At 44.6% G+C, this 13,402-nt stretch overlaps 1 protein-coding gene across 1 annotated transcript in view; it reads right to left on the bottom strand.

Annotated features, from left to right (window-relative positions):
- The window catches only part of EZR (ezrin), a 35,973-nt gene extending 28,282 nt beyond the window's left edge, over positions 1-7,691 (bottom strand). Inside the window, exon 1 of the mRNA XM_054062249.1 lies at positions 7,288-7,691. Within this exon, the coding sequence (XP_053918224.1) occupies positions 7,288-7,299 (12 nt within the window). The 5' untranslated portion in view covers positions 7,300-7,691. The remainder of the gene's footprint in view (positions 1-7,287) is intronic.
- Positions 7,692-13,402: the final 5,711 nt, after the last annotated feature.

Below are 13,402 nucleotides of genomic sequence, written 5' to 3'. Positions count from 1 at the left end.
GTGAACCTACGCTAGTTAGGACTTTCTAGTTTGAAAGAAAATTATTTGAGGCTAGGATGTAAGAGCATATAAATTCACGAGTTACACGAACATGGCTGACAAGGACATGCTCATTGCTCTACCAATAGAATAACTACAAAGCATCAAAAATACAGAAGAAAAGTTTTTTTAATAGTGCAGTAGCACGGAGTTTTGTAAATAACTTCACAAACAACGTGAAGGTTATCTAGGACAGCCTTTGTTAAAGCACACTGTGGATGCTGAAGTTCACATGGTTTCAAGGGAGGTTGGACAATTTCACAGAAATCCATTTAGTAACTCATTATACAGGAACTTTCAGCCTCCAATACCTCAGCAACTTGGAGAAAAGCAATGGTGCATACCTTTGAAATATTCTTCCTCAGACATCAGCTGTTGGCCAACATTATTGATACTATTAGGCAATAGGGGCTTTTTGCCTGCCTTGAGCAAGGACAGCCATGTTCTTATAGAAGCCAAAGTGCAGAAGGAACATGAACTCCATTTACTTAAGGAGGAATAGCAGCTTAACAAGTCACACGAGACCCGGTAATGATGCATGTTCCACCCGCATTCTAGATACGAATCCATTTGTCAAAGAGATTTATTGATTCGACATCCCACCCTTCTGTTTTACCTGTGCCATAGCCAGCCTCTTTCATTTTACAACACAGACTTTGGTGTAACATTCCATATGGCATTCGTGAAATTTATGAGTGGGATTATGTGATGCGATCACCTCTGATAGCTTGATAACCTGATCTGTATCCGATACAATGCTTACACTTCCCAACACACTACTTCAAACAATATGCAACAGGTACTATTTGCTCCCAGATAAAGGTAGGTCATTGCAAGTCCTGGAATGTCACCCAAGCACAAAGAAATTGCTCTTGAAGAGTTAGAGATGTACAGGAAAAGTGATTGGAAGGACTGGCAAAATACCCCTTCCTGACCCTTAAAACAGTTTGAGGGCTTCTGAGATGAAACATTTCACAGGCCCTTCAATACAGAAGTGTGATTGCAAACAAATATGCAAAGTATAGCCAGGGCACAGCGGAGACAGAAAAGCTAACTTTCAAAAGTTTGCCTGCATGACTGTATCAGTTTTTAAAGCAGAAAGCTATTCTCTCCCATACTGAGATCACAGATTATCAATTATGCAAATCCACCAACCAACTCAAACCAAACACTTCGCACACCAGGAACTTCCCATGATCACTCATCTCTACAAAGACAAAACAGTAAGGAAGCTAAGCTTTCACAATTGAAGTTTATTCAGCTAGACGTTAAAGAATAACTTCAGCTCCCACAAAGAACTGTGCCCATATACTATTCTATAGAGTTTGAAGTCCTCTACTGGGCTACACAGGCTAAATTCAGGCAAACCCAAGCAAACAGGCGACTCTTTAATCCTTGCTTCTTGAGGTAGCTTGGCAGCTCAGATCCACTTTATGCATCTGCAGAATGGTGGTCTCTTTTCAAAACTGAGCCACCCTAGACCCATTTCATGAGCGTGCTCAAGATCCATCAGCCAGATGTCCACCCACTTATATGCCCAGAGAAGATTCTCACACATTCCACACTGAGGTTAGAACCACCACAGCAAACACGGACATTTTAATTCAAAATCAAGAGGGAAAGAGATAGTGTAGTGATGCCTCAGAGTTTTACTCAATAGCTAGAGCACTTGCTCACGAAAGTGGGAGGGAAAAGCAAGTGCACAATAATCCTTTCTTAAAGCACAGCAATTCCATACTCCCTTCTCAAACCCAGCAGAAGGCTACAGACCTCATGTAGGGATACCAGCACCACTTCCATTAAGCCTACATAGTAGGTAGCCAAATACAAGTCTTGGTCATCAAGCAACAGTTTCTCCTGCTTAGTCAATTAGAAGATGGGAGTCTTGAATATCAGTTCTTAGATGCAGGATTTTTATTTTAATTGACAGCTGTTAGTACCAGGTGGTGCTCAGTCACAGCTAAGCACATGGCTGCTACTCACAATCTCTCAGAGGAAGAGAAGGCAAGTGATTTTTCCGCCATATGAAGTAGGATTTAAAACCCAGATTCTGGATCTGAACAGATGAGCAATATGGAGGCAATATGGTTAGCTGTTACACTGACCTACGCCTTGTTTCCAGCCTCACATAGCAACAATTTTCTCCCTTTCCTAAGGGAAAGGATGCTGTACATTGTTAGGTAAAAGGCAGAGACTTCAACTGCTTCCGCAAAGAGCTTCACTTCCCAGCTCACAGGCTAAACGTTATCTATTGCTGAAACCAGGCTTCAAAACAAGCACACAATGTAGCTAAAATACATTACAGTGTGCAGTGTGGTTCAGTGATCTTAGGCATCATTGCCTTCCTTCAAGGTCAATCGAGTGATTATGGGATTTACAGTGAGCATAAAGCTATTTGGACACAGAGTGCCAAAGAAGAATGACAACGATGGGGGAAATCTTCACTAGCCATCAAGAAGCCTTATTCTCAAAAAGTCCTGACATACCACAGTTTTTTCCATGGACAGAGGAAGACATTCATGTGGGCGGAGGGAGGGAGAAGAACAGGAAGGCTTATCTATGCCCCCCCCTCCCCTACTGCCCTTTAAGAAGGCTAAGAAATTCTTTAAGCAGTGACTAACATAACAGTTAACACGCCTGATTTCTCTACAGCAGCTACCCTACCAAAACTACCCTCAGAAACGCTTACTCAGCTCATGCAGTAATTCAGGTTTTGGCACAACTGTGAGCTCATTCTCTTATAACTTTAGTTGCCTGTGAACTACTCCCTAAATTTATTATTAATAGAATCTTCACCTTCCTTTTGCAGCTCTGAGTGGAGGTTCTCACATTTGGCAAATGGAAGCTTCCTTATATTTCCATTTTGCACCTGTAGACACATCCTGGTATCAAGTACACCACATCATCTGATGTACTGCAATTGCTGCTTACAAGGAAAGGATAAGATTTTATTCCTGACTAAATCTATAGCTACCCATAAACTAAGAGTATTTTAATTAATTATGAATACTGAAGAATATGAAAAGAAAAATATTGCAGTCCAGTTACAGCAATCTCCTGTGAAGAACCCAGAGCTAAAACTGCTACATGCAGTTAGAAGATACACAGTCAAGATTAAATTGGGAAGATCTGGGAACTATTATTCTTATTATTATTATTATTACTAGTAGTAGTATTTAGAATGAATTCCTGTCACTATAGTTACATCTCTTTGCACTGGCTTATCATAAACTTGTTGCCATGATCTACTGACAGACACCAAAAGGTTTGGCAGAAGACTAGCATGCTGTCTTCAAGTCCTTTTTTTCAGAAGTCATGAATATTCAGCATTAAACAGGTATGGAGGACTCGTCTAACCACTTAATGCCTAGCACACACTAGCACATTATTAACAACACAAGACTGGGAAAAACCTTTTGAGTCATCAGCTCCAGTTAATCACACCTACAGGCAGCAACATAAAATTGTGTCCTTGTCAAACTTTATCCTAAGGGATATTATGTCTTGGAATGGTCTCCTAGCAAGACCAACAAGCGCAAACTGACACCTTACTCCACCCCCCTCAAAAAAAGAAAACAAACAAACAAACCCAACCTACCACTCACACTTAACTGCTCTAATGTTTAAAAGTCTCTTAAACAAGAAAGCCTGCTCAAAGCAGTTCTTCCTTACTTTTGGCATTTAAACCCCTTACATTTTCTACAGGCAAAGGAAGAGACAAGTTGCTTAATTTTACCAGGCTAAACTAGCCATGCACTCTCTTATCGTGAGGTAGCTTTCTGCCTCCAGTCATCCTAAAGCCCTCCTCCAGGTTCTGCTTTGAATTTGTCTCTCCTGGACACAGATAAATGCAACCTACATTCAAGGAAAAATCTCACCAGCACCTTCTGTTAATGCTTTCCATTAGAGAAACCATATGCATTGCAGATGACACGAACATCAAGGCAGTCACACTACCACCAATTAATCCATATGCTTCTATCCTATATAGCGAGGGACCTTCTTACCCCACCCCTCCAAGTTTAACTATTGCAACAGGACCTTAATACCCCACTCCTTCAATCCCCTTATATAGTGTCCCTCCCTCTCAGCACCATGGCAGAAGATTTCATTAGTATGCTCAGCCTTCTGCCCACAGGACATTAGTAAAGTATTAAAAAATTGTGTTTCTGGATATTATTCACTTGTATTTTCTCTTCAGCACCAGAAGCTGTTACACTGGTTTTACTCCTGTCCTCTCTTTAAAACAGTTTTATATACATGCGCAAAAGTATTAAAAGTTCTTGTGTGACACTACACCAAATACCCTACTGCAAAGGTGACTTTGTTTCTTGCGAAGCTTTAAGTTTTTTCCTCAAGAAAAAAAAATAAAAAAAAATCCCACTTTCAATAAAGTAACAGGGAATGCTGCTAGGTCAGATCAAATTAATAGGTCTATACACCAGAGATCATGTTTCCTTCACCTCCTGTAAGTAATGTTCATTAGCCCACAGCCATGCTGTTCTAGCCACAATTTATTAGATTGGTTTGTTTTGCAAAAGGATGTAATCCAGCTAAAACACCATCCATTCAATGAGCCAAACAGAAGGAAGGTAGTGGATCTAGGAAAAAATGCAAAGAGCAGACAGATGCTCCAGTAATGAACAGATGCAAGGCTGAGAAATAAGTTTATTTAGCATTTCACTTCTTTTCAGGTAACACAGCAAGATTTGAACAAGATGCCATCTCTTGCATTTCCTTACATAATTATTCACTACCTGTGAAACCTACTGAACCTCTGCACAGACTAGATGGAAGTTACGTATCTGAACTGTTGATGAACTCCTAGCCATAAACCCCTATTCGCTGTGTACAAGAAGTTGGATATTTATAGCTCACCTCAGAGAGATTTGGTTATTTTAACAGTTATCCATGGCAGAATATCTGTGTTAACTTATAATTTAACACTTGCCTATATTGACAAATACATTTACTTTGGAATTATTTTCTGGACTGCTGCTAAAATTTATTAACCATTGTAGACACACATCAGACCCAACTGATTTAGCGCAAATGTTACCACAGAATATGGAATACAGTTGGCTTTCCAGCCCTTCACTTTGGCAAATTAAAATACAAAATCACTAACATTCTAGTGTTAACCGACTTACTATTTGTTTACTGTGAAAGAATAAATTCCAAACACAATCTATAAGCTTTGTGTGCATTTGCATATTTTTGTTAAAACAAAAGCTTCATATAAAGGTTTAAATTTGTGGGTTTTTTCCAGAGGACACTGCCAAAATTTTGCCATTTTCTTTATAAATAAAGACAACAGCTGATGACCAGTACGTCAAACTTTACCCACAACACCATGAAGTCTGCCAAGCAACATCACGCGTACTTTGGCCAAGCAGACATGACACATGCAGACAAGCATAGGTAATAATATTTAGCACCCATGTCAAATGCCCATCAGAAACTAAAATTGCCTCCCTGTATGTCCCAAGAGTTTATACTAACATTCTTTATGCATGCCAAAGGCTGCTGTGGGGTTTATCCTGAGCACACTTCTGCCTCCGGAGTGACAGCTTTATATCCTTCCCCCCCCGCTCCCTGCAAACTGACAGAAATCCTATTTAGCTGCATTAAGACCAAATGAGCTACGTTGGGAAGGATCCAAATCCAGTCTCAGTCTGAAGCATTCAGACCAAACAGCGTGTTCTAGTAAAATAACCTCTGCAAAATTCCTCTTTTCTGTTTACAATTATGGCAGTTGGCCCTACTGCACACGGGATTAAGCAAAAAGTGCTTATATTGTACAAACTAGTGACAGAGAGTCTTGCCCATAAATCTCAGGCAGTAGATCGTGTTTTAGAAATCACTAGAGCAGAACTCTTTCCCCAGTGCAAGATGGTTTACACCATCGGCCTTTCTTACTCACTGGCTGGTCAGCCAAGAAACAAACAAAATTCACCATCTACGAGGGACTACGAACATAGCCCTACCAAGAAAAAGGATGAACACAGTTACAATTTTTTTTTAAAAGAGATTAAAGAGTTTTTCCACACCTATCCATGGCTTCCAATACGACTTAGTCCTAAACCAGGATTTCAGATTATTCTGACCAGGATATTTCAAGAAAGCATTCTGTAATTAGCAAATGGCTAATAAGGCAGAGAGAGAGAGATTATTCACATACAATCTTTTATTTCCACGCTTTGTAAACCATATATTTTCTCCCCAGCTTGCAGAAGGGTCTTTTCAGTATGCATTTCTCATACGCAGTAACATAACACCTCCTACTGATGAAATACACCCAGAGAGACCAAAGATTTAGGAGTTCTTAAAAGGACTGAGCATCTAAATTGTTTTTTTTGATAACTTGCATTGGAGTTTCTGTAAACCTAACCTAAGCACTCCATTGTGGGGAGTGGGGGGAAAAAAAAATAAGCTAAATTGACTTTAATGTCAGGGTGGTAAAACACCAATCGCTTATTACCATAAAGATAAGCTTGTTTACTCCCATTTCACGGCCTGTAGCCAATACACAAGTCCTTCACTGAGCTGCATTTTAAGAAATATTGCCTCTATCGAAAACAGATAGCGGCAACAATCCGTCCTGATTATGCTCTTCAGAGTTCAGGAGTGCGGCTGCTCCAGTGGCTGCTCAAAGCTTCGCATCAGGCAGTTGGTTCCGCACGGGAATCGTTTTTAACCGGCAGAACAGCAGCAGACTTTAAAACAAAAGAAGAAACTAGAAGAAGAGCGAGTGTGTGAAGAAAAAGAAGGGATGAAAGAGACAGCCAAGTTTGCTCCGTTAAAAATGAGATACAAAAGGAAACAACAGGTTTTTGATAAGGACGGATAAAGGCGACCGTAAAGAACTGCGCTGAGTTCCTGGCGTTTAAGTCTTTAAGATAACAAAGCAAGGGAGAGAAAAGCAAGTTTCTCCGTGTCCGCAGACACCCAGACGCAAGTTTCCTGCGGAGAAGCACAGCAGCCACGCCGACAATGGCAGGCAGGGCTGCTCTGCCATCTCTGGCAAGTGGCAGCGCCACCCAACCTCTTCTTCGAGGAGCCCCGGGTGCTTCTGGCTGGGACAAACCCCGCTCGCTGGCCCCGGAGCCGCCGTCCCCGCAGCACTGGGAAGGCTCCCTCAGCCAGGGCGATTCCTCCTGGTTTTAAAGCAGCCGCTTTCTCCGCTCCCGGAGCCGCCGCGCAGCCCCGTCCCGGGGGCTCCCCGCCGCCCCCCCGCGCCCCGCTCACCGGCTTCGGCATTTTGAGGGCTGCTGGCGCTTCTCTTACTCCCGAGGCAAACGTTCATGCAGCGGCCGCTGCGTCTCGGCCGAGAACCCTGTGACGGGGAGGAGGAGCGGCAGGGCGTCCGGCGGCAGCGCAGCCCGAGTGCGGCGCAGGGCGCCGGCGGCGCTTTAAGTACGCAGGTGGGGCCGCGGCCGTGACTCAGCCGCTGCCATCGCCGCCCGCCGCCCCCCCGCCGGCCGCGCCCCGGCACCCTCGGCGGGGAGGGGACCCGAGCACCGAGCCTCTCGCTCCCCCCGGGCATCCCCCGCGGGGCCAGGGGCGGCTGGGGAGCCGCGGGCAACAGGTGCCGGCGCCGCACTGGGACCCGCCGGGCGCGGACCCGCCGTGTCCGAGGCCCCTTCCCAGCCCCTCTGTCTCCCTGAATCCCCCTTGTCTCCTTGAATACCCTTCGTGTGTGTCCCTCCGTCTCCCTCCATCCCTCCTTTAGTCTCTTTGCATCTCTTCCTTTTTGCACCCCCTCCTCTCCTTGCACCTCTCTCCTCTCCCTGCATCCCCCCTCCGTCTCCCTGTGTCCCCTTCCGCTCTTTGCACCCCCTTTCCCCTCCCTGCGTCCTCCTCGTCTTCTTTCACCCCCTTCCTCTCCCTGCGTTCCCCCTCCATCTCCTTGCACCTCCCTTTAGTCTCCCTCCGTCCCCCCTCCACCTCCCTGCGGCCCCTTCCTCTCCTCGCCCCCATCTCCCTGCATCCCCCTCCGTTTCCCTGCACCCCTTTCCCCTATGCGTCCCCCCTCCATCACCCTGTGCCCCCTTCCTCTCTTCGCACCCCCTTCCCTCTCCCTGTGTCCCCCCTCCATCTCTTTGCACCCTTCTCCACCTCCCTGCCTCCCCCCTTCCTCTCCTTGCACCCCTTCCCCTCCCTGCGCCCCTCCCAGCCCCCCCGCGGGTGACTCCCGGCCGCGCCGGGTCCCGGCAGGCACGGCCCCGCCCGGGGCGGCACAGCGCGGCGGGCACGGGGAAGGAGGGGAAGGAGACGGAGGGAAAGCTGCCGTGGATGGGCTCACCGAGCCCGCTGCTCTCTCCCTCCCCTCGCGCTCCCTGTAATGATGGGCACTGGCGCTTCCTCGCTGGTCTGAAACGGGCGCTGCGTTCCTTGGAGTCCGAAGTTGGAAGATAAAGATTGCTTAACGAAACACTGGATTTCTTTGGGTATTAAAGCACATTCTCGGCAGTGGCAGCAAGAGGGAAAAGCTTAGAAATGTACAGTTTTGAAACTGTACTGTATTCAGTTCAGGAGTCCTCAGCACAGGAAGGACATGGATGTATTGGAGAGAGTCATAATCCGAGGGCTGGAGCACGTCCCATATGAGGACAGGCTAGGAAAGTTGGGGTTGTTCATCCTGGAGAAGAGAAGGATCAGAAGGTTATAGCAACCTTCCAATACTTAAAGGGGGCTACAGGAAAGCTGGGGAGGGGCTCTTTTATCAGGGAGGGCAGTGATAGGATGAGGGGTAATGGCTTCAAGGCAAAAGAGAGGAGATTTAGATTAGATACTAGAAAAAATTTTTTACTTTGAAGGCGGTGAGGCACTGGAACACATTGCCCAGAGTAGTCACGCATGCCCCATTCCTGGAGGTGTTCAGGGCCAGGTTGGATGAGGCTTTGAGCGACCCAGTCATGGCAGGGGCATTGGAACTACCTAATTGTTAAGGTTCCTTCCAATCCACACTGTTCTATGATTCTATGAAAATCTATCTAAGCTCAGAAACTAGAAACTAAAGAGTATATTTTAGTTGGCCCTGACCTTTAACCAGGACCAATAAAGATCACACAAGTAGCCAACAATTTATAGGTATACAAAGATGACAAAGTCTGTGTGTCTGCCCCTCATTCCTTCTCCCTCCTTATCCATGAAGGCACTCCTGCAGATGAAGTGTCTGCCAGCTCTGCAGGAGCTGTGGGCCTCCCACAGCATCTCTTCGCTTGGCTGGTCACAAGAGCACATTGTATTTACATAGTCATGGGCAACGGACTGTAGGACATGGCTCTTCCGCTGTGCTGGCAATGGCCTGTAGCTGAGCTCTGAGGCTGAGGAAATCGCGTAGCCTGTACCCAAGAGGCTGTCTGCAACAGCCCTACTTCCAGCAGCATCTGTCTGTTTGGTCAGAAAAATTCTAGGGCAGGAACAGGGAGGCATAAAACAAGGCAAATAACAACCCACTAAAAAAGAAAAGCATATAGACCCTGGGAAATACCAAGGGATTGTGACAAAAAGGAAAGCCCTAAAAATGCAGGTTCTGTATTAGAGGAGATCCAAACGGTGTGTTCCCTCACAGAGTCCACTAGGCAGAAATTGGTAGTGCCACATTAAAATAAAAGAATCATTATTGCGGTGGGTCTGTGAGAAAAAGGGGAGGGGAGCCGAGTCGGAGGCTGAGACAGTTCGTGGTTATATTCCTTTCCTGTTGCGTGATCCTCAGGGATTAGAGGAGGCTTTACCATCAAAATGGAGCCGTGGGGGTGGCAGCTTGTAAAAGCAGGTGAGAAGAAATAGCCTAAGCTGAACAGCTTCTAAGAAAAGGGCCAGGATCAAACACCTTTGGGAAACAAATACAGCCTTCATTTTCAGATGGAACAATTCCACTGAGATTTTCTTGGGACAGATTCATTTAATTACCTTAACTTAATGATCTGTGAGGAGGCTTTCCACACTTTTCTGTTAAACGATAAGTTTATGTTGGGATTCATGCCTTATTCACTGAGATGGTGCTGGAGATTGACCAGACCAGAGTATTGTAGTGTTTTGGGTAGACTGCCAGGCATAAGCAATGACTGTTCCAGGTACGGAGAGCTGTAAGAACCCATATTTGCAGCTGTTGCTCAGAACCTTAAGTCATGCACATGGAATTTTTGGTGGCAGAAAAAGGATATAGATGAGATATTTTAATTTGTTAGTCTTAAAATCCAGATTTTGCCTGTGACTAGAAAATAGAAGAGCCAAAACAAGTGTGTGTGTCTGCTTAGACACAAGGTATTGCACAGATCTAATGGGAAGCCCATTTCCATTCTGGGAGATTTCCATTCCCCAAATCCTTTCCTGTGTGTAGCTGAACACTAGCTCAGAGACCATCACCCTGGGGCTCCATGTCACAGTAACTCCATGTCAAAGTGATGCCTCATTTAATACAACATAATCTCTTCACTGTCTTGAATCAGTCAGGTAAGTATTTTGTTTCCATATGTTACCTGTATATCCAAGCTTAAACCCCTGATATTTTTTACTTACTGTGCTTCCTAACCACACAGACCTAGAGGCAAAAGGAATTTAGATAACTAATAATTAAGTATGGCAACATACAATCTTTAGGTTCCTGTTTGCCACAGCGCATAACCTTATGCCGTTCTCCCACAATCACCTGCAATATATGGGAAAGGTAGATGCCTCAATGGTATCCATAACTACCAGCTTACTCAACACTGCTCCACCCAAAACCAGCCGCCATGAACACATTGAGCTTAGACAGGAAGAATTGTCTTTTGTGGAAAGAACCAGAACAACTGTCAACTTGGAGTATATGTTGGAGACCCTACACATCCTTCTTAAGCTTTTGCATTCTGCTAAGTGCGTTTTCAAACTCTTGCCTGCAGAGAGTTAGATGGGGTAGAAAAGTATCTTTGTGACAGTACGAAACTGTCTTCTATAGCTGGATCCCTGAGCTCCTTCCTTTATATTTCTCTCCCTACATCCCCCCTCAGAAGGAATGCCAGTCTCTTCATCCCTTTTATACGGAAGCCTACTCATCCTTTGCAGTTGCAAACCAATATAGCTCCCCTCTCCTCCAGAGGTGGGATGAAAGCCTTCAGTTCTCAGATTTTCCTGAGAGTGCCCAGACATTCAGCACACTAATTTTTTTGGAGAGTGGGCACCATGTGTAATACTGGTAAGCATCATCTAAGAATGCTTACAGACTGAATCCTATTTGGAGTCTGGGTGAGAGAATATTTGAGCAGGCATGAAAAGGTTGCAAAGGAACCGATCCCCATCAAGACAGCCTGAAAATACAAAGACAAAAAAGATACAAATGTAGAATCTGGGGAAATTTTCGCATGAAAAAAATCTAAGGAACTCAGTTACTTCTAGATTTAGGCATTAGCTAAGCAAGAGAGAGATTTTGTAGCCTCTCCAACTACAGCATCTTCAGTCAGACCTCACAGTTAAGCATAAGATCCAAAACAGAATGAAGTCTTTAAGTTACAGGATTAAGATCTGCTCTGATCCAGCACTTATTCTTAACCTGAACCAGTGTTATTAAGAGGATAGCATTACTAACAATTTACAGGAATTACTAATGCAGAGGAGGTGATGAAAAGATCTTGATTGCTCCACAGGTCAGTAGCAGAACCCAGTTTCTGTTTTGTTCTTCGTAACAGTTCCTGTACCTTACTGACCCCTAACCAAACTGTGCCATCCTCATCAAGCCTGCCTTCCCTGTTTTAAAGAGAAGACCTATTTAATTTTCCTATTCTACTTTAATCTGCACTAACATTCCAACTTGATGTAAAACATTTATGAATTGCAAGTATCTGACAGAATTTGCTCAAGCAAGTCCTATAAGTATAAAATGGCTTTTCCTTAAGCTTGGTGCCAGCCAATTTTTAGTCAACGTAAAACTTCTTAAGCTTGATCATCCCAGAACAAGGAAACATGGAATCTTGTGCCCTAAAAACACCATTCTTAGTCGCTCACACAAAAACAAGTCCACGAGAGGCATACCTGAACTCCCTGTTTCTCCATACAGAAATTTTCTTCCAGATTTTGCAAAGCATAGCTGGAAGAGCTTTGCAGCACCTATGCTGGTTTGTTTGGAGTTTTACTCCAGGGCTTTTTTGCTAACTGGAAATCCGTAGTAGCTATCTCTTGTCCTCTTGACAACTCACAGAATGTGCATTTAATACAGCAGTTAAAAGAAAGGGCATTCAGTATGGCCATTAAAGGAAAAGACGCCATGTTCTGAGCTGTGTTGTATACATTTAATGAGATTTGCTCTCATCTAGGACAGTCAAGAGGATGAGACCTCATCTGGAGTATTGAGACCTCATTTAGAGTATTGTGTCCAGTTCTGGAGTCCTCAACATAAGAAGGATATGGAGCTGTTGGAACGGGTCTAGAGGAGGGCTACAAAGGTTATCAGAAGGCTGGAGCACCTCCCATATGAGGACAGGCTGAGAGAGTTGGGCTTGTTCAGCCTGGAGAAGAGAAGGCTCTGAGGAGATCTTATAGCGACCTTCCAGTACATGAAGGGGCTACAGGAAAGCTGGGGAGAGACTGTTTACAAAGGCTTGTAGTGATAGGACTGGGGGCAATGGGTATAAACTGGAGAGGGGCAGATTTAGACTAAACATAAGGAGGAATTTCTTTATGATGAGAGTGGTGAGGCCCTGGCACAGGTTGCCCAGGGAAGCTGTGGATGCCCCATCCCTGGAAGTCTTCAAGGCCAGGTTGGATGGGGCCGTGGGCAGCCTGATCTGATGGGAGGTGTCCTTGCCCATGGCAGGGGGGTTGGAACTACGTGATCTTTAAGGTTCCTTCCAGCCCAAACTATTCTATCATTCTATGATTCTATGATTCTATTATTTTCTTTGTCAATTGGAAGAGCTATAGGAGGTAAAAAATCATACGCTATTATTGACAATAGTTTTTCTTCATTGTGCATGACTTACGAGGCAACTTAATCCCCATTGCATTTTCTGAAATTTTGGCATTATAATTCCAGACTCCAGGAACAGTTGCCAAGGACCTGGAGAGTTCTAGTTCTGTCTGCACTGAGAGCTACTTCCCCATTCCGTACTTATTCGAAACCTGACAAATTCAGATCACTGTTGACATTCTCTGAGTTTCTTTTGAAGGGCATATATGAGGTAAAAGAGTGCAAAGCTTGTGCCTCATTTTCAGTTGTTCCTAAAGATGGAGTTGTTGCCAAGCCCACTTAAAGTGTTCTTCCCTGTAATCGTGGGTTCCCACTAGATTTTTTTTGTACTAACAAATAGTTAGATGAGTTCATTGCTGGAAATGAACCTCATTAAATGATCCAGCGGTTACGTGCTGGAAGACCCTTATCTTT

Source organism: Cuculus canorus, chromosome 3 (genome assembly GCF_017976375.1).
Source record: "Cuculus canorus isolate bCucCan1 chromosome 3, bCucCan1.pri, whole genome shotgun sequence".
Classification (NCBI taxonomy): domain Eukaryota; kingdom Metazoa; phylum Chordata; class Aves; order Cuculiformes; family Cuculidae; genus Cuculus; species Cuculus canorus.
The sequence above is the reverse complement of the archived record's forward strand: the minus strand, read 5'-3'. Positions and strand labels throughout refer to the sequence as shown.